This window comes from Cydia splendana, chromosome 10 (genome assembly GCF_910591565.1).
Source record: "Cydia splendana chromosome 10, ilCydSple1.2, whole genome shotgun sequence".
Classification (NCBI taxonomy): Eukaryota; Metazoa; Arthropoda; class Insecta; order Lepidoptera; family Tortricidae; genus Cydia; species Cydia splendana.
In genome coordinates, this window is record NC_085969.1 from 11,331,324 (window position 1) to 11,357,360 (window position 26,037).

At 36.2% G+C, this 26,037-nt stretch overlaps 2 protein-coding genes across 3 annotated transcripts in view; one reads left to right on the top strand and one right to left on the bottom strand.

The window, feature by feature from the left end:
• LOC134794285 (endoribonuclease Dicer-like) overlaps positions 1–26,037 on the top strand; it is a 90,004-nt gene that overhangs the window by 27,071 nt on the left and 36,896 nt on the right. The window contains exons 15-26 of the mRNA XM_063766041.1: positions 134–266; positions 766–1,043; positions 1,710–1,896; positions 2,852–2,937; positions 3,090–3,228; positions 3,881–4,095; positions 4,210–4,292; positions 4,540–4,636; positions 5,056–5,167; positions 8,839–9,026; positions 9,648–9,884; positions 11,255–11,390. Coding sequence (XP_063622111.1) covers positions 134–266; positions 766–1,043; positions 1,710–1,896; positions 2,852–2,937; positions 3,090–3,228; positions 3,881–4,095; positions 4,210–4,292; positions 4,540–4,636; positions 5,056–5,167; positions 8,839–9,026; positions 9,648–9,884; positions 11,255–11,390 — 1,891 coding nt within the window. The remainder of the gene's footprint in view (positions 1–133; positions 267–765; positions 1,044–1,709; positions 1,897–2,851; positions 2,938–3,089; positions 3,229–3,880; positions 4,096–4,209; positions 4,293–4,539; positions 4,637–5,055; positions 5,168–8,838; positions 9,027–9,647; positions 9,885–11,254; positions 11,391–26,037) is intronic.
• On the bottom strand, positions 12,545–20,300 carry LOC134794292 (juvenile hormone epoxide hydrolase-like). Of its 2 annotated transcripts, XM_063766050.1 has the most exons (7): positions 20,193–20,300; positions 19,060–19,245; positions 17,969–18,358; positions 16,791–16,948; positions 16,246–16,427; positions 15,370–15,604; positions 12,545–12,838 (listed from the first exon to the last, which is right to left on the bottom strand). In XM_063766050.1, exons 2-7 carry the CDS (start codon positions 19,243–19,245, stop codon positions 12,616–12,618), a joined length of 1,374 nt encoding a protein of 457 aa, XP_063622120.1. In that variant the 5' UTR covers positions 20,193–20,300; the 3' UTR covers positions 12,545–12,615. The 2 variants fall into 2 exon arrangements, with proteins under 2 accessions (XP_063622120.1, XP_063622121.1); XM_063766051.1 differs by lacking the exon at positions 17,969–18,358.

A 26,037-nucleotide genomic window follows, 5' to 3' on the forward strand; every position in this document is an offset into this window, starting at 1 on the left:
ATTTCGATACTATATAGAGATAAAAATTACAGCGTTAGTCAACAAACGTGTGTCATGTAGGTTATTTTACATTTTTAAGACAGAATGTTTACAAAGTTAGGGGCTATGAATTTGAACCATTTTTTTTGTACAGTAAAGTGGACTTTGAGGTCCCGGACATAAGGTCGTGTTTCTTAAACTGGCCGTGGGACGAGGAAGAGGATGACGGCGAAGGTGCGTCACATAAGGCAGGGACTAAGAAGAGAATGCGGAAGCATGAGAAAGTGGTGAGTTGTCTAACACTCTTAAAATCATACTAAGTAAATGAAGACAAAATTCGGCAATATCCAGATAGATGTAGTCACGCGATTAAACCGAAATACAGAATTGGTTGATTGGTTTTTTTCAATATAAGTCCTAACTAAACTATGCGTCTTTCATCAAAAATGTCTATAAGTTAACAAAAGTAAACTAAAATTGCTACAAAGACCAGAATCAGCTCTGTAGGTTTAATACTTAATGAGCTCTTCCCTTAAGCAGCTCTTCAAAAATGGACATTTTGTCCAGTATAGTGAAAATTGAATATTTACCTTTTTGATAAGAAACGCATAATTTAGGACGTACGAGTATAGAGAGAAAACCAAAAAAAGTACGAAAACCTGTTATCATTATCAGTTTTCGTCTTACGCGTAGAAGGGCGTATGTTAACACATCTCGATCTTAATGTTCGTTTATAGATTTATTTCTGGTCTATTTACTGATTCTATTATAATTTTTGGTTTCCAGTTCCCATTATACCTATCCGGATCCATGGCCGACAGCCAGCAGTATTATTTGCACATAATAAAACTGAAAATCGGTTTCGAAAGACCCCAAGAAACTCGCGAGCGCGCACTCTATGACCTTTTACTTAGAGACGAGGGCTATGGATTCATAACGCCAGAAGCGATCCCCAAAATATGCCAGTTTCCGATGTTTCTGGCGGTCGGGGATGTAATGGTGAATGTGCACATGAATTATGCAGTCATACCGCTTAATAGTGGTATGGTGGATCTTATAAAAAGGTAAGAAATTAGTTTGTTAAAAGGTGCTTCTAGATTATATGGGTAGCGCGGCGAACAGAGAACCGTATGCGAATAGCACGCACGCTAAACATCCTACCAGTGTTATTTCTCTCAATCGCGTAACTCCTGGCTGCTCTGAGCAGTAATTAAAGACGGTAAAGAATTTTGTACGTATTATCAGTCTAATATAATCTGTGATCGTACTACGAAATGCACGCGACCAGATAGCGAACGTTTTTCAATGGTGAGCCAGATGCGGAATGCACCTGAGCAAGGTGATTTTAGTTTTTCAAATTCTGCTTGTAGAAAAAGTTTAATTGTTCTCTATGAGATGAAAGCTTCACGCATCTTGTTTAACGTTGATCGGTTCGTCAATATTCGTTGATGCACATCCCGTGTGAATAAAATGGTTGCATATTTTAAGCGTGGATCGCGTATGTAACCTCAGCCAAAGTGATAAAATGTTTATTTTAGTCGTATTTATTTCTTCAATATTTAACATAATTTAACTTCCTGTAGTTCCAAACCCCAAAGGTAGGTTTATTAATCGTTGTATGTTCAATTTTTCACTATCTTAGCCAACAATCTATATGTATAAATGTAGATTTTGATAAGTTATTGGCCATAAATTGTACTTTTCTTGAAATCAAAAGTTTTTTTTTTCAGGTTCCACTTTTTCGTATTCGATCAAGTCCTCGAAATCGCGAAAAAGTTCCTGATCTACGACGGCACAGTCAACAACCTGTTCGTGGTGCCAGTTAAAGGCAGCGCCGATGGCTATGACATAGACTGGGGTGTCATGCAGAAATATAAGGAGATCCCTCCGGTACCCCTTTCAGGGCCACCTTACGAGGTTCGTACCTATCGTACCTATTATATTGATAAATTATAAAAAGTTCCTGATCTACGAGGGCACAGTCAATAACCTGTTCGTGGTGCCAGTTAAGTGCAGCGCCGGTATGACATCGACTGGGGTGTCATGCAGAAATATAAAGAGATCCCTCCGGTACCCCTTTCAGGGCCACCTTACGAGGTTCGTACCTATCGTACCTATTATATTTATAAATTATAAAAAGTTCCTGATCTACGAGGGCACAGTCAACAACGTGTTCGTGGTGCCAGTTAAGTGCAGCGCCGGTATGACATAGACTGGAGTGTCATGCAGAAATACTACCTAGATACTACTTACGTTATTCTATGTAAATAAAATAAATAAATAAATAAATATTATAGGACATTTTTACACAAATTGACTAAGCCCCACGGTAAGCTCAAGAAGGCTTGTGTTGTGGGTACTCAGACAACGATACATATAATATATAAATACTTAAATACATAGAAAACAACCATGACTCAGGAACAAATATCTGTATCATCATACAAATAAATGCCCTTACCAGGATTCGAACCCGGGACCATCGGCTTCATAGGCAGGGTCACTACCCACTAGGCCAGACCGGTCGTCAAATGTAAAATGTAATCAATGGATAACTGTTATTGGCCATCTGTTATGTAAGCATTAAATATGTAAAACTTTTATTTACGGCTGTTGTTGTCCTAAATATCAACAAATAAATAAATAAATATAGTTAAGGAGGTCGATACGTAACGACGATACGGCAAATTCAGGCGAAAGTCAGGTGACAATTGTTACTGTGATGAAGAAGGGGCCCGAGGTCTTTGACTTTTATAGTACCTACCGTAACCTACTTTGTCTTTAAGAAATTTCAGCATACATATACAAAGAGGCAATTTCTTAAATTTTCTACTAATAGATATGTTTAGTAACATGTTTGTTTTCCTTTCAGGATAGAAAAGCGCTGAAAGTGACGCAAGAAGATTACCAATATTCTGTAGTGACACCCTGGTACAGAGGCGTTATCCTGCCTAGCCGGTAAGTTCCTAAGAAAATTATACATTAAGTTATTTATAAGTTGTCTTGTAAGTGAAATTTCTGTAATTTCTTAGACAATAAAGTTCTTTAAACCAAAATATATCTAAAGTTAAACTATGCATAATTTACAACTTACTGTTACATTTTACTAGGTACATAGTATCGAAAGTGATAGAGTACATGACGCCAAAGTCCGCTTTCGACGACTCGTCGTACGACACCTACGAGCAATACTACTCAGCGAAATACAACCTGGAGATTATTGGCAGCAAGGACCAGCCGCTGCTTGAGGTTAGTTTATATTGCTATTCAATCGAACAGAGATTAAAATATTAATTAATATCTGGGAGACCGAGCTTTGCTCGGAAAACGTATAACTTATTAAAAAATGCGCGTTTTTCCAGAGATAAGACCTAGATCGATTTTTCGTCCCCGAAAACCCCCATATAGCAAATTTCATCGAAATCGTTATAGCCGTTTCTGAGATCCCCAAAAAAATATAAATACATATACAAGAATTGTTCGTTTAAAGGTATTAGATTTGTTTATAAAACGAATTATTATTGTTATTGTAGTTATACAAAACGAATTATCTATGTATTGTTAGTAAATTAATAACTTTATTTAGTACCTTAAGAGTAGTTAAGTGTAGTATATTTCTGTTATACATGTTTTTAGTGAGAGCTGTTAAGGAAATAAGTGAATGTCCTTAGTGTGTCTCTGTAAACTTATCTCCTGCTCACTTATTTCTGTTGGCTTTCCAAATAAATAAAACAAAAATAAAATATTAGGCTGTCTTTTTATCTCCAAAATCGTTCCTTAGAACAAATCAGGCAATTTTTTATAGTTTCTATTTTTTCTTGCGCGGCTGTCGTGAATTAACACCCTCGTTTCCAACATTTCACTTACCCCCTTGTTGCACAATGTACTATAATATTTTCAGGTTTGCAACATAACCACGCGTATGAACTGCCTTCTACCCCGAGCGGCCACCATCAAATCCTTCACCGACAAACAGAAAAAGCTGATCTCAGTCTCACAGGGCGACGACAAACCCAAGAGTTTTACGGAGATATTTATTCCCGAGTTCTGTATGAAATACGACTATCCTGGCGTACTATGGTACAAAGCGACGATGCTGCCTAGCATTATACACAGGTAAATATTTCATTTTTGTTTCCATAGATCTATTAACCCTTTGGTCACCATAGACGTCAACTGACGCGCGCGGCTATAGCCCATTTAGTACCTTACTGATGTATATTATTTCAGAGTTCACATGTTACTGATTGCGTACGACCTTCGCGCTGAAATCACAAAATACACTAAATATGGACGGGTCCATTTACAACAAGGTAATTTAAATATACTAATTCATTGATAGATATAGTATTGCACCGTGGTAAGATACTAACGTGCAGTTAGCTTGTGACACATGAAATTGTCAGTGACGTTTTAAAATTTAAAATTTCGATACCATTCATTCGCCATTCATAATATTTTCCTCACTCTAGTGCAAGACCCAAAACTAGCGTTCTGATTGTTTACCCGCGTATAACCATGTTGTTAAAAAAATTGACAAATAGGTATTTGTATTTTTAGGCGAGGAATGGGAGCCAATAAAGATTAACCTACCAGTCGCGATGAAATCACTGCAGGCGCAAGTTGAAGAGCCTACGACCATCAACAGCATCGACAGGTGATATATTTAACCTTACTTTAAACTGACAAAACATAGACTAGGGTATTTTTGTATAGAAAGTGATGCTTCATAAGGGATATTCTTTTTTTTGCGCCACATGCGAAAAGGGTTCCACATTAGAACATAGTACGGACTTTAAAACGTTCTTTGCATCGCGTGGGCGTTAAGCTGCTTTCTTTAATTCTGTGTCATACTTTATTTTTCTGTTTCAATATACGTAATTACTTTTTGTCAGCCAGAAAACATATGTCCGTACTTAGATGGTACTTAGTTTATTGGATAACTCTTTGAGGGGCAATAACATGTAAGAAGTGACAGCGCTTGCACAGACAGAATGGTGTAAGAACTCATGTGCTCTCTTGCTCTAAACAAGTCACAATATACAAAATCCATATTTATTAGTTAGTATTTTTCAGGATAAATAACCCCATAGACCCAGAGAACGCTCCTCGTCGGCCAATCGTGTCCATGAAGGAAAGCCTGTATCAACTGCAACAGAAAAAGATAAACAGGGAATATCCTTGGGATGTACGTATTTTAGATGCTTAAACACACTTTAGACGTAGACACAGTTGGTTAAAACCGCTGGTAATTATTGCGTCAGTTAAAAATGTACGAGTATGTTTTTAAATAGTGCTCTTAACGCACTTAAGGCGACGGTAGCGGTGGGTAAAATTTCAGATTCTGTCAATTTACCCCATTTCACACACAAGCGCACTTCACGCACACTACCTCACTTTACTGGGACAGGTCAGTGACCCATCATGTTTTTTTAAGATTGGACTTTTAGTTTAGTATTGACCACTAGCCTCCTTTGAGGGTAAAAGCGTTCCATTGAAAGATGAAAGAGAAACAATGCATTTAATCTTGCTTTCCTTGTCTGTTCATGTCACACGTGACGTGCCTATTTAATTCATTTGATTGTCGACTGTTTTACTACCTAATATTGCTTTGTCGAGATACGCGTTTTGTACAATTAAAGCGAATAAAACAAGATATCATTAAGTCAGATGTAAAATGTTATTTACTACTCTATACGGTTTTTCATAAGGTGCAAAATCCATTCAATAGGAATTTAAATAAATAAAGTTTCAGCAGGGTGGCAATTCCATTTTGGCGGATAAAGCGAAACAGAATAGTTCTATCGAACCTGCTTACAAATTTTCACGAGAATCAGTTGAGAAATGTGATCTGCGAAGGAGAACATACAAAAGCATTTTTGCCCAAGCTGAAACGGAGACCTTTGCTAACGCTCGGCCAATGATGGTTTAGGTACACCTATAAAAAATGGTTGTCCCTGCTGTAATTTTAATATCTTTATATTTCAACCGGTATAGTTTTACCTTCAAAAATAATCGGTATCGCTAAACAATAGCGGTACCTTACTACTTATACGTTCACGAAATCGGTATCTGCATAACTTGATTGTTAGTAAACTAACCTGAAAAATAATCTCAAAATCACCGAAACATTTATGTACAGTCACCTGCAATAATATGTTACGTCATTAGCGCCAACTTTACCTAAAGGGAAACTTTGCCCAAAACGACAATTTTAAACAAATTCGTTAATGTAGAAAAAATTATAATAGTTATGGCCACCCTGCTATTTTTAGTAGAAAATAGGTTATATTTCTGACAAAACTATATACCAAACTTGTGCATAACTTGACTTGGGAATTTTGAGTTTGAGCGAGTTGTCTAATATAGCCTATAGGGTATATTTCGGCGGGCAAAAAATTGATAAATAATGAATGCAAGTAGAAAAAATTCAGAACCCTTTGACAAATATTTCCGGGTTTGAGTTATAACACATGAAGCATAGATTATGTCTATTGAGATTTAAACTAAAAAGGCCTAAATACACAAAAGTTTTAGCGGTGGGCAAAGTAATCCGGTAATTTGGCATCCATACCAACATTGCCCACCACCATAAACGGATTAGGGTTATCACTTTCATCTAATTTACCCAACTTCGCAAGTAAAAGAAGGTTATGTTTGTACACTAAAATAAGTTTATAAATATAAATACTGTATTTAATTTGTCTTATTATCCTTTATTTAGATGTTTTATCCCGTTAACGAATGAAAAACACAACAAAAATCATATTTTTGGCCATTAAACTATTGTAACAGATTTTCTCAAAAGTGACAACCCTAGCCTTTGTAAAATGCTTAGGCGAGCCTTATTTGGAAATGGGCAAAAACGGGTAGGCAACATTGCCCAGCAAATTTATTTTAAAGTTTTTACACTTATCGCTAAGTTATTAACAGGGAATGGTAGGATTGCCCAAAACCTTTAAGTGATCCTTAGACATCATCATCATACGAGCTGTATTTGAATACCAAATTGACGTGGGCAATGTTGGCGAAAACCCCGGATATCTTTGCCCGCCCTCTAAAACGCAAAAAAATAGGTAATAACACGATAAAAAATAAACTGATGCGTTTGATCACAATGGACGTGCTGAGCAAAAAAAGACATGATGTGATGTTTTTTGAGAAATTCGTTTTAAAAAAAAAGCGGGCAAAGTTGGTGATAATGACGGTACCTACTCTTCGAAGGCCGCAAAAATATGTGACATGGTCTTATGGTTCTACAAATAAGATCGTGTCAGATATTTTTGCGGCCTTCGTTGTGTAACATAAATTGCAGGCGACTGTACATTTGGAATAATTATTTTATTTAGTTTCAACGAAAGGTTCAAGTTTAGTACGAAAATACTTCAGATATGCAAAATGCACAAAATGTAGACCTAATCGAAATAAAACATTGCTATTTAAAGGTAATTTATAAAACATTCGATACATAGGTATACATAACAATAACTAGAGCGCTATTGGCCTGTAAGCTTCATCTCGGCCTCCAAAGCCGCAAAAACTCGCTAGTACTTAGTGCTGGTCTTGCCGTTATTTTTTCTTGAAGATTTTCAGAGAACAGCACGTACACGCATTATACAAATACATATAGACGGAACGAACGGCATAATCATTATCATTTATTCGTCGCAATCCATGGTATTACAGATCTAGGTACAAGACTTTCAGGTATTACTTATACGAATTACATAACTCTTCCTGTTAATAGGCAATATTTTAAGATAAAAGTTCTATAATATAATACAAGATTACAATTGTCATCAAAATTCATTGACGTACAGAAGTCAAATACGTTTTTAAACTGACGCAAAATGATACCAGCATAATAAAAATTGATCCCAATCAGTAAAGATGAGTCTTTAAACTTTTTTCATTTTAAGCGAGTTTTGAAGGAACATAATACTTAAATTCGACTGTAATCGTATTGTTTTAAGATAGTTTACTGCGGTTTTCAACCATTATAACAGCAAATCAAATTTAAATGAGACGCGAGCTGATATTTATGTACCCTATTTTTGAAATACAATTTATCTACTGGTATACTTTCTCGTGTGCGTATATGATTTAATGTCAATATAATTGTCAAAAGCAAGTAGTTCAAGCTGTCATTTTCATTTGAAGAAGTACACGTGTGCTCCGGTGTAGCCCCAACGGGCATCTGACTTGAAGAAGAATTTTGAGTGATGTCGTCAATGTATGGAAATTGTTCGAAAGTTTACATTTGTGATTGAATTTCTGTGTTGTCTTTGTGAGTAAAAATATAAATCGATAATAAATTGGTAGCTGAATTATCTAGCTTTCAGAATCATACAATAATTCAATTACTGTCAAAGACAAAATTGTTTTGCTTCTGTCTCAAACGGAACTCCATATTTTGATTTTTTGCTACATTTAGTGTCGATTTGTAGAGAATAACAGCAAATTAAAAATATAATGGCATGAAGAGTCGGTACACGGTTTCTTCGTGAACAAATTTACGTGTAATTTAATGCAATTATTAAACATTTATTGAACAAATTATGGTTACAAAGTGAGGTCTAAATCGAAAACGTCATATACCGGCCCCTTAAGCGATAATGCAACCCGCCTTTTGATCTAACCTAACCCAGTCTTCAAAATCCTTCCCGCGAGCGCTTAGTTTTGGCCCACGGTTGGTGGCTTTAGGGGAAAAGGCTACGTATCGCCCGCAAAAAGGAAACGGTAGCTCCGAAGAACTGGTTTGGCCAAACCAAATCCCAATTTTGCTACCTAGAGTCTAAGTAGTCTGTAGGTAGGAGAATAAGTCCTAGACGACTCAATTTGTTTTATTTCTACTCACAGGCAACAATGGAACCGATCGACATAGAGCGCAACATATCGTCAGTAACTCTTATGGACATAGAATGCTACGACGAGTTCGTATCAGCACCTCTATACGCGCGCGAAGAAATGTCTCAATTAGCGGTTATGCGCTCGCCACCGCGCGTTCTGAATACTTCGGCAGCGGCCATCTTGCCGCCACCTCTCAAGTAAGCATTGCAATATAGTCTGTACTACTATGATATAAGATCTATATATGATGCCACGTCGAATTCATATCAGTCCTTACCAACGCACGAGAGAACATTTCTGGAGAATGGTATGCTTCCCCGCGTTATACATCTGAGCCTCTTTTGTCGCCACCACTTAAGTAGAAATAGAGGGACTAAACCCTAAGAAATACTCAAACATGTATGTATGTATACATAAACTCTTTATTGTACACACCACAAAACTAAACATCTAGGAAGTCGAACCCTATCATTTTAAAGTGACGTATGACTCCACCTGCGTTAGCGCCAGGTTTGGTAAAACATAATATTTTAACAGCAGTATGACAGAATACCGGGTGGCAGAATACCGGGCACAACACCTCGGCCCACCGGGGTCTCTCCCAGAAGTAGTCGGCAACGTCAAGGGCTAGGCTTCTTGGTAGAGTTGGGTTGGCAAGAATAGTGCCGCCAACCCACCACGCAAAATAGGCGCAATAATATGACGCTGAGTTGCGGAAACCAAGCCCACGACAACCTATAAATATAACAGCAGTATGACTTACATGGCGTCATGGATCTCATATGTATATCATTCTCACCATACTAATTTCTCACCAGATACAACGATAAAATCAAGCTGCTCTCCCTAAAGCCAATGGGCCGCGGTCCCGAATTGCGTGACGTCCTTTTCGCACTCACAACGATCAACTCTCACGACACGGCCAACTTGGAACGGGCGGAAACCCTAGGAGATTCCTTCTTGAAGTTCGCTGCCAGCTTGTATTTGTACCACAAGTTCCCGAAGCTGAACGAGGGACAGTTGACGAATATTAAAGGCAGATTGATTGGTAACAGGTGAGATTCTTATAATTTTTCACGCCACTGTTCGGAAATGTGGCAATAGATGGTCTAAAACCAAGCTGGAAAGTAGGCAATAGCTGTAGCACCTGAACCACCACTACTACAATGTTTCATTGTTATCATCATCTGTCATTGGTGACGGTTCGCTACAGCAAAGAGTATCATTTAAAACATAGAAATCAATAAGAGGTCTTTTTTTGCGCAACATTTTCCTTCAAAAATAAAGTTAGGTTATTTATAGGACATTGGTCTTGTTTAAAAAAAAAGAAATGTCAAAACCATTAATTCATTCAGTCAGTTCATTCGATTCACGCTTAAGGCGTTTTTTACTTTTGTAGTTGTTTGTGGTTTTTTAGCAAAAACGCTTCTAAGTTTAGAGTCGGTTTGAAGCAAACAACAGAAAAACGCCTCTTAAAAGTGATAAAAAAAGTAAAAAAGGCGGGATCGGAAAATACTTACTGAATTGGATAGTGTAAATTGTGTTTGACTAAAAAAATACAAGAAACACGTATCTACGCTCGCTCTAAAAATGAGTTCTTCCAGTGAAGAAAATGATATTCTTACGCTGACGCCTACCGAAATTCAAGAGACAGCACAGGCAGTGGCTAGTAATTTGCTACCAGAGAAATCGCGGGCTAGTACTTATAGTTATGCAAATGTTTTCTTATTTCCTCGCAGTAGTCGTGAAAAGCACTATATCATGCCTCGGCCGGAAACGCTAAAGATGGACTCGTATTATTTGAGGGCCTCCACTAACGTGTCGGCCCTCAAACTCACTCGTCCATCTTTTAGCGGTTTTCCGTCCTCTCCTACAATGTATAGTACAATGAAAATGTTCAAAGTTCTCGTTCGACTATAGAACTACCACAACACGGTCAATTTAGACTATTTCCAGTGAACAGAAAGTATCTTAAGGGGCCCACAGATTACCAATTCGCCGGACGATATCAGCCTGTCACAAAAGGTGACAGTTCCGAACAACTGACAGGCTGATATCGTCAGGCGAAATGGTAATCTGCGGGCCCCTTTAGATTTCATTCTTTCTTAGATTAAACTTCTTGAAATTCCGAAGCTAGACCAAAACAGCTGTTGAATATAAAAGGCAAATTGATTGTCTATTATCACCAGTATTCATAATGTTCATTGCATAATATGTTATCGCGATATCCAGTGGGATCACCTGTGGCTTACTCAGGTACCAAGTCATATTTTACAGAAGTATCTTATGAGATTACCCTAGATGTAAACCGACTTCAACCGATTGGTTTGAAAGGCGCCGTCTTTTTCTAATTAATACAGTTAGGAAGGGAAAGGTTTAGGCGTACTTGGGAGGAGTGAATATTGATTGCAGCCATTTTCGACAGGAACTTGTACTACGCCGGGGAAAGGGTGAAGCTGGGCGGTCGCATGAAGGTCGAACAGTTCAGTCCGAGGAAGGATTTCCTCGTGCCCGGATTCTTAGCGCCGAGGCAGGTGCAGCAGTTCATGGAGGGTCATTGCGTAAGTAACTTGCTTTTTACTAGAATTTATTGTTAAGAGGCCGGTATCGATTTTAGTCGCAAAAATGTAAAATTGATAGATTTTGTCGAAGAAATTCTACACCTTTTGCTACCTAATAGAAATAACAAGTACTGGTTTCTATTCGCACGTCTGTCCATCTTGTACTTTTACAGATCATTTTTTTGGAAACAGATTCACTAAATTAGTAATGATTTTTTTTCTGATGGACGTTTTGTCGATCTTATTTGTAAATTTCGTAAAGTTTGGACTGTTAAAAATGGTAATTTACACATATCCTGTACTCCAACTTTAATAGACTACATTTTTGTTATTATGACTTTGAAGTAGTGTACATGACAGTTAGACGAAATCAATTTTCTCCAGAAATTACTTCAAAACAAGTTACAATGTCTCTGAAAATCGACTTAATTTCAACGTAATTTTGATACTTAAACAATCGACAACATTTCCTGAAACTGTTCTTATACATCATTTAGTATAATTTACCACCATAATTTTTTGCTGAATTTTTAAAAACTGCCACCTCTCGTCATATATTACCGGTGACGCACGCTCGCAACCTCATTATTAAAACCCAAGATGAGAAGACGTGCTAATAGAAACCAATACTTGCTATTTAGATATTACGTAACAAAAGGTGTACAATTTCAACGACCAAATCCATCAATTTCACATTTCTGCTCTAAAATCGTTACCGGCCTCTTAAACTTGAAACCAGGCCGTTTTGACGAATGGGCGCTAAATAGCAAGCCTCTGTTAAAACATTATTATTTTATTTATTTATTGATCTATTCTGCTCCCTGCTAAGCCAATTAGCGTTTACTCAAATAAAAATGTAATGCAAACATATATCTTCCATTCTTTATCTGAAAATTCCATTTTCAACGTCATTTGTTTTTGAGATAGGGTTAGGAGGGCAGTATTACATGTCGCTTACATTATAATTGATAATAAATTTGTCTTTTTCTATCTAACACAAATATTTTAATGACGAATAGATAGGATAGGAACTAACGATTATCATTGGCCTGTTAGATACATGTCGCTTACATTATAATTGATAATAAATTTGTCTTTTTCTATCTAACACAAATATTTTAATGACGAATAGATAGGATAGGAACTAACGATTATCATTGGCCTGTTAGACTTGACGGCCCTTTATGAAACACGCCATAATTATTTGAGCAATTCGTTGCTTCGCTTACATTTTTCCATTAGCCTCATGAAATTTCTGGAACTCAGCCCCAGCCGCAAAAACGTCAGCAGCTAGTTCTTTAGGCACTTCTAGGGCGGCATAATGCCCTCCGAAATCTAAGGTTGTGGATCGCACTAGATTAGGAAATTTGTCCCGGAGAACCCAATCGGGCTGCCACATTATTTCGTACTTCAACTTGATAGCAGCTGTCGGTACCTTCGTAGGTATCCTGAAAGAATAATGCAATGATGTTAAATTGGCCGTAACGTAATTTAGGGACCCACAAAAATCCGTCAGTCAAATTTGAACTTTCTGTCAAAAAGAAAAGTCATTCATTTAAATGACATTTTTTTAAGGATGTTCAGCTGAGCGGTGCCATAAATTAGATTAAAATTAAACTTCTCCGTAAGTAATCTTAATTTTCCTTCGGCTTTCCATGGATATACAAGAAACAACCAAAGTTCATAATACTTGCCGCGGTAAAGTGCGCACTGCGAACTGGATAGTGAAAAGTAAGTTCTGTATATGGCCAGATAAAATCAAAATAATGATGATCGAATTACTGTAACTATGCTTAACTGTGATTTTATCTGCGTGTACAGCTTCAGAGTTAAATACTGGGTATTATACACCAGTGGCGTGCCTAGGGTTTTGGAGTAGGGCAAGCCGAAAGATATGTTTTCGTAATAACTGTCCAATCTTCACTCTTCGGACTCAAATGCATCTGCTAACGTGTCGAGGCGAGCTAATCATAGCGCACTGAGGGCATACTATTACTAGATTGAATATTACAAACATATCAGCAATTGCATACCCCCGGTGGCTTTGATAAAAGCCGTTTAATTTATTTAAGTGAATTTCATTTGTATATACAATATTAACAAATTTACACGATAATAATTTACATAGAGTTGTGCTGTGCGGTTAGAACAATCTTTTTGTTAGACAAATAGCTCGAGCTTGGTTTGTCGCTTTGAACATGTTTTTCTAGAACGCCGTCATATTTTGATAGCAACGATACAAGTTCCAAAAAATTGCCCCTATTTAATGAAGTGTTTGACTCATCGTGTCCTCTAAAAGGAAGTTCTTGCTGTGCTAAATGGCACACAATATCGACTAACCTCTGAAAAACACTACGATTGTTGTCAACACGCATGTTATGATTTGATATTTCTTCTGATAATTGGCGCGACAAAGAGGCCTCGATCCTTTGTTTCCCAAAATTCCTAAAAGAAATCACTGCACACATATGTTTACCGGAATCCATGTGCCTCTTTATCGCTTCAGATAAATTATTTAAATCGTTATAGCCAGAAGTATTCCAAACGTTAATGTCGTTCGAAAAAAATATGCAACACCAGCAATACATCTTATTTGTATGGGAACAACCAACAATCCAATGAGTTTTTTAGACGGCCCTACAGATATTTCTCTGACGCGACTGACTTGACTGAGAAATACACAAGTCGGGTGTTGGTTTTGCCGCGGAAATTATGTCCCGTTTTTCGACAAAGGTCAAAGACTTTACCTTGTTTTGGTTGACTAAAACGTGGACGCATTTCAAACCGTCCCAAGGAACCACTTCTTGATCCATTGTTAACACTTATTAAACTAAACGCCGCAACAATGAACAAATCCACATTCACTATTTAATCAAATTCACTTAAACAAACTTTCGTTACTTTCGTCTCGACCACTGACTCGGCCCGACTAAATAAGTAATAATACACTTGAAGTCAACGCAAACGCGCGCTCGTGCGAACTTATGCAGCTTACTTCACTCCAAACAAAAGCCAAGCTTAAATCGCCTTATAAAATTGCTATACATACCAACAAATAGTTACATCGTTCTTTGGCGGTTTGTAGGCTGATAGTGCCCAGAGCGGGACGAAAAAGCAAGCACGGTTGCAAGCCAACGAGTGCGAGTACGAGTAGGATAGCTAGAACATCCTACGCCTGATTTCTTTCGCGCGGACGAGGCGCCACGCCGCGGCAAAATTTTGCAACACGCTCGTGCCGCGGTCCGAGGCCGCTGTGGCTTGAATTTAATAATACGGGTTCGTTTGGCGCGCGATTTTAAAATAATCTTTATTGATCTTATCACTACGTAATTTCGGTAAGGCAATTAGTTGCCTTAGGGCAAGCCCGGCTTTTGGGCTTGTATGGGAGTCACGCCACTGTTATACACGCACTAAGCTAGAATGTCTTGGTCGTGGTTTCATAATAAGACTTATGAACAATACATACATATAGGTATAAATAGTATAGTTATATACACTTAACTAAGTATCTTCAAACAAAAACGCCACATTTGACACTGACACATCTAATCCATATCGTTTCTAGATCTATTAATTGACGTATCTTAAAGTTCGAATCGGGCAGTAAGTCTCCCGAAGAGCAGAAATCACTTACATACCCTCGTCAACATTGTTAACTGACAATGAGTACACTTTGTTGCAATTATATTGATTTATTTTGTCTTTTAGTTTTTGGAAATTGTTGGAAAATGACGGAACTACATTAATTCAGTGATAAAAATACAGACGCGAGGTATACAAACAGCAACACTCCTAACTGTACATCGGTGGACCTTATTTCAATAGACATAAGGTCCACCAATGTACAGTTAACAGTGTGGACGATGGTACAGCTCACAGAGCCACTAGTGACTAGTTATTATTATCTACCTATGCCTACTTACATTTGTAAAGTAAAGTATACTGATTTTTGTTTAGGGTTATTCTAATATGGACTCACTTGTGCAATTCATGAACCTCTGGTGAACTAGCAAAGTAATCTTCGGCATATACTCTCATGGAGGTGACAGCGCAATTATTTACCCATTGAATAGTGACAGTATCTAACACGTCATCCAATTCCAGGCTTTCCAAACCGCCATGAAGCGTGTCTAATTGATACCTGTTAGTGCCTACAGCCATTTTTTCCGTTAGGTAAGCCGCCAAACCGGTTGGCGAATCTGTTAAGCTGACACCTGAAATATGTGTAAGGAACAATATAAAGAAATTCTAGAAATGTGGAGTTGGTAGATGAAATGCATGTCCAAACAATGATTAGAATGTCGATGCAGCCGATGGTCATGCGATGAAGTGTTGGAAATCAGGGTAAAGGCTCCATTTCTGACTAAAAATACAACCGATTGTAGAAAAAATGTAAAGACCAATGGCATTAGCTATGAATCATTTCTGTCTTTATCTGTCATTTTACTTATATGTATTGGAAAGAAAGGGAAAAACATAATTCAACTAATTCAGGATCGTAAAGTTTTATGAATAAGGGGGTAAGAAAAAATAGTGCTTCAAATATCATAAAGAAGGCTCTGTAAGTGTATGGGTCCACACATTATGCTGTAACTTATTAGCGTAACGCCGTATTTTGTGGTAACTGAATTGTCAAACGTCAACTCTTCATAACCAGCTGTCAAATTCGGAGCACTTTCCACATCGAATACAAACAATGAATCTTTAGTGCTGGCAGGCGTATTTATGGATCGCTTTATCAACGTGATAAAATAACTGTCACTTTTTTAATCCACGGGATAAAAAGTGACGGACACAGTTTTATCACTTATCACGCTGTCACGTAGACAAAAACGACCATCATATCCGTACTTACCAAGTGTGTCTGGTTTAGTCGCCATAAGATGGAAATAACCACTTTCTCTAACAAGATATAATAGCTGACTTAAGGGATATAAACGGTGATAATGATCGCCGGTTAAGCTGGGAGCCAGTGACCCTAAGAGGATCTTGATACCACTTTTAAGGCTTGCTGATAATGGCATATTTGTATGGAATCTGGAAATAAAAGCATAGCGTAATTAATTTGTTTGTAATTTTACTCAAGAATAGACTTAATTTACATTATCATTTTTTGCCCGTGTATTCGTATTGCGTAGACTTTTAAGTTATATTTTATGTTTATATAAATTATTGCACGTTGATTTGTAATCCAATAATAAATCACGCACGAGCGTCTCCGTCTCAGCTTGTGCAAAAAATGGTTTCGTATGGCTGTCCGTCTGTTCTCCTCTATAGGTCGCAATTCTCAACCGATTCTCGTAAAATTTTGTGACTATAGGTTCGATAATTGAATGGATTTTATTTTCGATTCAGTCGCGACAGAGCCACTAGTATTTATTCGATTAATTCGATTCTTACCCCGTCACTTCATCAGGGAATATGGTGACCATGTGCGTGGCGGCCTGCGAGCCCCAGTCACCAGCGTGGACGTAGAATTTGTTAAAACCAAGCCGTTTCATCAGGTTCCTCATCATTATGCCTATCTGTACTGGATTAAGTCCTGGTTTACTCGTGCCCTGTAAGTGTAAAGCGTCAAGAAACATACAAAATCGTATCGTAAAATCGTTTTTAGTATCTTAATATTAACATTAGGCTTTTTATGCACATTGTGTTATCCTCATCATATTAGAAGCGTGGTTTTAGTAAGATGTCATTATGAAATTTGGTATGGAAAAGTTTGAGGCCTGGGGAAAGACATAACTATTTTAACTAGGTATAATTTTTATCAATCATCATCATCATTATCCCATGCTGACGAAGTCGCGGATAGAAGCTAGTTTATAATAAAATTGTTTGTTGAATCATAGTAGAATTAATTATGAATATATATTATTTAACGCCATATTTAATCGAACTAAGAAGTATGAAAATGAGGCAGCATTCATCCTGGGCCTTAGGCAAAACGTCAAATAATTTCGTTCATTTGTTTGTTTGCCGCCATGTTTTGAATATGAAGTAGGTAACCTTGACAGGCTTAGGTTATAGTGGAAGGCCGTTGATTGCTATTGTTAACGAGTTTCTATTTCATTAGTTGGTGCCGGTACATATGTAGTGTATAATTTTATCCATCGTATTTTCACGGAAACTTACGAACGTGTATTGCTATTTCAGTCAGTCTCGGTACAAAAAGTACTGACATTGAAACTAGCATAACAAATACGAACGTTTCCGAGAAAATACGATGTAAAACAATTATTATGCACTACATCAGATCTGTAGGTACATATTTACGCATTTAAAATTATTATGGTCACTGGCGTGGCAAGCGTGTCAAGTTTAGTGCTAGATGGCGTTACCTTCAACTAATTTATTGTCAGGTTAAGTTTTCTTAAATAAATACATTTGTCACGATATTTTAACATACATACTGTATGACTTTTGTAGTGTAACGATACACAAACAAATTCTATACAGAATTACTTTTTATGTTGGTACCAAATCAATAAAAAGAAGTGAGGATACCACTGTGTTACGTAATTTTGTTGCAATTCACCCTCAACATAATAAAGTGTGTATATTTATTAATTGGCACTGACCTCAGAAAATCCAAATCCAGGTAAATCAGCAGCAATCACTTCGAATACAAAATTGTATCCATATTTAGGAGTAGTCAATATTGGGATAATTTTGTCAAACTCCTTTGAGGAGCTGGGCCAACCATGCAGCATGAGCAAAGGCAATACTTTGACATTCTTCACTGAGGGCTTCACTCGTATAAATTGGATATCTAGACCTTGTATCTTGGTTTTATAATGTGGAAACCTGTTCAACAGTTCCGCTCGCTTTTTAAAATCGTATTTTTCTGCCCAATAAGTTAGCAGATTCTCTAAATAGATGGTATTTATTCCATACTCAGACTGAATGCCGTCTAAGGGCCGTGTTAGGGGTCGCCTGTTTTTTATCCTTTGTTTTAAATCAATAATCACCTGAAACACGAGTAATATTCAGTTATTATTTTTGTACGTAGACATACCTAGTTATAGAAGCTAATAAAACCGTAATTATTGAATAATTTTAACAACAACAACATGGTCACATGGTCTTATAAATTTATTCGTCATTATTTAAATCAGTGTTGTTTTTCAATCTGTGGGTCGCGACCCTCTGTGAGGTCGCTTAGGCTCACAAAGCGTAAGTAAGAATAGAACAAACACAACGGGTTACAAACAGCTGAAGTCACGGTTTGTGAAATTTTATTCAACGCCAAATAGGCTCACATTTTTTTTTCAATGGCATCGCGTAATAATTTCATAAAACAGCTTAAACATACTTAAGGCTTATACTTAAGGTTAAAACGCGAGATGTATATAGTTCTAGCCTTTATAAGAAACATTAATCTTGAAACTGCCTATAACTGTTAAAGTTATTATAATACCGGTTATACCTCATTTTTTACCAACCAGCGCGGCGGCTGTTATTTCACATAACAACATCTGATTTAAATGGTCAATTTAGTTTTTATTCTAACAAAGCCTACTTAGCTACATTTGATGATGGTTCAATTAAAAATATATGTAGAATATTTTTAACTACACGCTCTCAAAATATTCTGTAGTCAATATAATAATATTCAGAATTGATAATGATAACTTTATCTAAAGTGATAATTTATAAAACTTTTTCTTACCGTGTCATTAAATTCAATTTTAAACGGTCTAATGGAGGTGTCCTCTTCCTTTGGCCTCGGTTCTTTGCCCCACCACAGATCCTGGTCCAATCGGGGCATATCAGGTACTTTGTAGATGTAGTAAGTTAGGAACACCCCATAGCTTATGGCTACGGTGGCTACAAACCATGAAATATACTTAAACATCTGCAATCGTAACAAAAGTAAACCTAGTTTTTTAAAACATTTTCTTGTTCTTTTATAATACCATCCGAGCTAACTAACGATTTAATTACCTACTAATAGTAGTTATTAACTGATAGTGCACTGTTAAATATACAATTACGTAAAGAAAAACACGCAGTGTAACAATTTATTAAACATTTCAATAGCAATCATTTTCGCTCTGGCCCTTATTAGAAGTTTAAAAATAATTTTAAATAGAAAAAAAAAGACTTCTCGAAACATTTTGATATATCATTAACATTACTTATATTTACGACCATAGTGTATCTCCAAACAATAACAATTAGCGCCAAGACGTAAAATACTTGTAGCGGAGGAGTTCCATTAATTCCAGCTTCGTCAGCTGTTCCATTTCACCAAATGCTTGGGTTTAGAATAAGAAATAAAAAATGCTATAAGGTAAACGTACTAGTGCTCGACATGCTAATGCCCAATAGATGACACCTTGCTGTCATCTCTATTGACAATGACTTTAAGTTTCAAGATGACATGTACTGGGACCGCGTCGAGCTCCAGTACGTTTACCTTAGATATATTATGCTTATAAGATTTGAAGAGTTCCCTCAATACCTTGCGGAACGCATCATCAGACCTTGACAAAACTGTAGCTAAGTATGGCACGCGCGAATTAGGTATAATTTTGAATAGCAAATGTTTAGTGTATTTAGTAACTTTAAACTAATAATAGATAATGGATTTAAATAAAAAAAAACTAAATTTATTTCTACTTCCAATTGAAAGTTTGTATGATTATTGCAAATATTATAGGTATGTAAATATGCCATTAGGTTTAAATAAATAAATAAATGTTTTGTGCAACGTATTTTACTGGGCTATTTATGTTAACACTAATCAAAAGTAATTTTAATCTAGTTGATATAAAATTGTTGTCAAATGCAACATCTCACCTTTTACACACAAATTACACAACACTACACAAGTGTTCTGATCAACGTGACTGTTTTAAATACTTGGACATCGACCTTACGTTGTCGTCGCAAACGTCGCAATCGTGTGTAGGGCGTGAACCGCTATCTTATAGGTACTGACTTTAAACGAGCAATTCTTGTATATATGTATTTATTTATTTATATATATATTTGGGGGATTTCGGAAACGGCTCTAACGATTTCGGCGAAAAATCGATCTAGCTATAGGTCTTATCTCTGGGAAAATGCGCATTTTTGAGTTTTTATATTTTTCCGGGCAAAGCTCTGTCTCCGAGATATTAAAATATTAAAAAAAAAAGATATAATCGTGATGCATCGATTACGAATACGAATAGCACTTTCAGAATTTTACGAATAAGAATAACAGATATCTATGATTGAGATACAAACTTAACATTTATATACTTATAAATAAAGCCTACTATTCAATAGCCGAATTTTTGGAGGAATAACAATCTTATGTCCATACTTTCATAGACCTAGGTCTATTTTTCATAATCTTGCATATACACCTAAGACCAAATTAGAGTAATTGTTGGTTTATGTAATGTAAATTCTATACATTGTTATGTTTTTTGTATAAACTATGAGCATTTATTGTAATAAGACTTTAGTATAAGATTAAAACTAATTGCTATACCCTGTCCGGGTTCATGTTCACATATGTGTACCTTATATACTTATAATGTTGTACATGATAAACCGTGCGTCGTAGCGCAAAAATAATCAAATTTTCGTTCCCCTTCAAAACCCCCAAGTAATATATAAAAAACACGAAAAATAAAAAAAAATAAAAAAAATAAAGAAAAATGTTTATAGAGTTGTATCTCCTAAACCGTGCATCGTAGCGCAAAAATAATAAAATGTTCGTTCCTCTGTAGGAAACCCCTAATTAATATATAAAAAAAAAAAAACAAAAAATAACAAAAAAAACTTTATAATGCTGTATCTCTTAAACCGTGCGTCGTAGCGCAAAAATAATATAATTTTCGTTCCCCTTATGAACCTCACGCACTGAATAACCTATCACATTAGGACATGAAACAATCATCATCATCAATTATTATTATTATTTCATTGCATGTTTAAGAAAAGCACTATACATACCTCGGCGTGAAAAGGGGTTGTCGGCCTCATAACTATCCGGCCTCACTACGTTCGGCCGTCTATATGCATTCGGCCGGCAACCCCTTACTTCCCAGCCTCTGTAGTAGGGTGGATTTCATCACAAAAAATTGCACCATACAAAAAATATATTTTTTTAAATGTTTAATTTAACACGATTCTAGCTGGGTAAAGTAATAGGGGGCTGTATATTGAGGATATTTATGGTATTTATACAATCATTTGTTGCTTATATTTGAAGTTATCGCTTTCGGAAAATAAAAACGGAAGATGGTGATGACAACGATGGTATGGTAATGACTCTTTTATAGACGGTAATGACACTGCATGTACGGTAATGACGATTTGGGAACTAATTTATATATGTATTAAAAACGTATTAAAAAAACAAAAACTTTTTTTAATTGTAAGGCTTTAGAACTTTAATAAACATTACAAATAACATGTTTTTGATAGGGATGTACCGACTAGTCGCCGACTAGTCGGGAAAGCCGACTATCCGGCCACATTTGTAGTCGGCGATTAGTCGGCGACTAGTCGGCAAAAATGGCCGATTAGTCGGCACTTTATTAGTGCAAGAAAAACAGAAAAAAAAGAAATCAACAGTCAATATTTACCATATGTTTTATGTCTTTTTTACTAAAATACCTATTCAGAGTGCATACGAGAACTTTTGTTCATATAATTGACCGTTTGATCGTTATCGTATGTTGGTGGGCTGGTGTTTTCAGGTCGATCTCAACTGATTCTCGTGTAATATCATGGGCAAGTTCGATAGTTAAATAATTTTATTATTATTCAGTACTAGCTTTTGCCCGCGACTTTGTCTGCGTGGAATTAGTGACAGCAGCTAAAGTAGGTATAGCGCCTTTATAATGCTAAGAGTAATCATTCAATTCGCGCATTGTTTACTTCAATTACTAGGCAATTCATTAACTCTTTCAATTCCACCTCCCTTTGCACTCTCTTCAGGTATGATTTCCGACATAAAAACTATCCTATGTCCTTCCCTGGGACTCAAACTATCTCTATACCAAATTTCAACTAAATCGCTTCAGCGGCTTAAGCGTGAAGAAGTAACAGACAGACAGACCGACACACTTTCGCCTTTATATTATAGTATTATATAGTAAGTATATATTGACGAACTATTAATGTAATTGCAAAAATTAGAGACTTAGGCAGGGCACGTTGATCGTAAAGTCGCTGACCAAGGGGATAGGTTCTTAACTGGCGACTACATACGGGAAATAGAGCCTTGGAAATACCTCCTACAAGCTGTACGGATGGTCTGCTCAGGATCGCAAAATAAGAGAAAGACAGAAATTGAACGAGGACTCTTGTGATAGGTCTTTGAAGCTGTAGAGAACACCTTTTAGCCAAGCTAATATGATGAATAGCGCGACCAAAGGAGTAAAACTATTGTTTTTCATCTGAACTTATACGAAACTAATGATCTGGCCGACTAGTCGGCCGACTAATCGGCCATTCGAGAGCCGATTAGTCGGCTAGTCGGCCAAATCAATAGTCGGTACATCACTAGTTTTTGAACATAAGACTAGCTACATAAATTATTTTTAGAAAATTATAAAAAATACATTTTATTCATATAAATAAATATATAACAAGTATTTTTATTGTATAATTTAAAAAAAAATTATATTCCGAAATAGGCAATTTATGTATTCATTTATTTTTTTGGGTTTTTTCATAACTTGGTATTTATATCATATTATAAAATTGCTGGCTTACCAATGAGCTTAATTTTTATGATATATTACTTTTTTTTGATAATTTGATTCATTATTAAGTTTGTATATATGTTGTTTAATAGCTAAACATTAATATATAATCAGTGTTTTATAAGTTGCAAGACCCCTACTTGTAATGCATGTCATAAGTTACAAAATGTTAGGTATTGGGTCCGGTGACTACCCAATGGTATAATTATTAATTACTGTAATTATATATGTACATCAATTAATATAATAATCTATATATATAAAACAAAGTCGTGTTTGTTCCAGCACCCATAACCCGAGAACGGCTGGACCGATTTTCATGGTTTTTGATTTGTTGGATTAGTCGAACCCTAGAATAGCAGAATAACTGTTAAAGCCATTGAAAAAATTGACGAAAACAAAATAATGAAAGAAAAATCATTCCCATACCAAATGTTCCTAGGTATCTTACCTGTCAAACATTTGATGTTCATCCCGTCGATACGGTAAACTCTTACCTCAAATTAAAGAACGTATTTAAAAAAGGGTTTCGAACCGACAAGATATATCCACAATATTAGGATTACGCCCTATTTGAGATTTTAAAATTGTAAAATAGTGACAGTAATGACAACGGATTGACATATTTATATTTATGCATGCACTATAGTGATGAGGCTAACCATAAGGTTACATCACGTTTGTCAAATGTAGCGATTATAAACGAATTAGTCGAATCGATTTTAATGCCGATTTTTGCAACTTTGTATTATTTGTTTGTATTATTAAATAACCTTTTTTTCACATCGAATTTCATTTTATTGTCGTTTGGTTTTTGTTTTAATTGTATCGTTTTTTTTAGTCAATTTTCATCAACTTACGGAAATGTCATATGAATCGAAACGACAGACTTGACCACAGATGAGTATTAATCGAATAACTTTTTATTCGACTAATTAATCGAATAAAAAAGTTAATCGTCAAATTTTATCGTCGATTAAATTATTCGCGATTAATTTAGTCGACCTAACATACGATTGAAATTGAATGAATCTGAATATTAATCGACTAAATTTTCGATTAAATCTCGATTGAAAGTTGACAGGGGGTCATTTTTGTACGTAAAAAAAAAGATGGAAGCCCAACACTTTGTCATAAAAATTATCATGGGTGTCGTTTTATAGGTTTTAGGGATTGCCGGTTTCGAAAATGATAACTGTTTTAGAATCCAAGATGTCGACCGTGCACTTTGTCATAAAAGTCATCATGGATGTCGTTTTATAGGTTTCAGGGAGTGCCGGTTTTGTAAATGATGACTGTTTTGGAATCCAAGATGTCTGCCGTGCACTTTGTCATAAAAGTCATCATGGGTGTCGTTTTATAAGTTTTAGGGAGTGCCGGTTTCGAAAATAATGACTATTTTGGAATCCGAGATGTCTACCGTGCACTTGATCATAAAAGTCGTCATGGATGTCGTTTTATAGGTTTTAGGGAGTGCAGAATTCGAAAATTATGACTGTTTTGGAATCCAAATATGTCTGACGTGCAGTTTGATATAAAAGTCATCATATATGGGTGTCGTTTTATAGGTTTTAGGGAGTGCCGGTTTCGAAAATGATGACTGTTTTGGAATCCAAGATGTCTGCCGTGGACTTTGTCATAAAAGTCGTCATGGGTGTAGTATTATAGGTTTTAGGGAGTGCCGGTTTCGAAAATAATGACTCTTTTGGAATCCAAGATGTCTGCCGTGCACTTTGACATAAAAGTCGTTTTATAGGTTTTAGGGAGTGCAGAATTCGAAAATGATGACTGTTTTGGAATCCAAGATGTCTGTCGTGCACTCTGACATAAAAGTCATCATGGATGTCGTTTTATAGGTTTTAGGGACTGAGAATTCGAAAATGATGACTGTTTTGGAATCCAAGATGTCTGCCGTGCACTTTGTTATAAAAGTCATCATGGGTGTCGTTTTGTAGGTTTTAGGGAGTGCCGGTTTCGAAAATAATGACTATTTTGAAATACAAGATGTCTGCCGTGCACTTTGTCATAAAAGTCGTCATGGGTGTCGTTTTATAGGTTTTAGGGAGTGCCGGTTTCGAAAATAATGACTATTTTGGAATCCAAGATGTCTGCCGTGCACTTTGTCATGAAAGTCGTCATGGGTGTCGTTTTATAGGTTTCAGGAAGTGCAGAATTCGAAAATGATGATTATTTTGGAATCAAAGATGTGTGTAATGATAATTTGAAAACTTCGCGTTATATTCCACAAGCTTATTTGAATGCAAGACATTGTCATATTTTAGTATAATGTTGCCTGTTTCGTACAAGTCATATAATAGTGAACCGATACAACAGATACTAACCGAAAAAAAATTAGGTACTTATACGTATTTGTTGATATAATGCCTGTAATACAATGATTGTATAATCCGTATTTAACGTGCAAAAAAAAACAAATGCATACATGTACCTAGAGTCAGACTAAGAATAGTCTGCAGCGGATTTGATAGCCCTCGCAGTGCAAGTGTTATTTTAAACGTCAAACTTCTATGAAATTATGAGGTATAAATGACACTTGCACTGCGTGGGCTATCAAATCCGCTGCAGACTTTTTATGGACCGACATTAGGTGAAACGAAGTTCACCGGGTCAGCTAGTATCATCAAAAAACATAAGGCCATCACGATAGTGAGCCAGTACCGTAGCCTATGGTCGCTTAAAACTTGTTTGCTTGTTTAAATACGTTGTTTTAACACGACTAACATGCAATTATAGACTCTAAGTTGCACGATTTACATTATTAGATTATAAAAAAAACATTTGTATGTTCTAAGTTCTAAGTGACCTAAATTTTGCCTACTTCAGTCAAAATGTTATTTAAAAACTAACCATCCTCTAGTGTGAAAGAAATAGTTATATCTTCTTCTACATTTATTCTACATTTATAAGGTAGACAT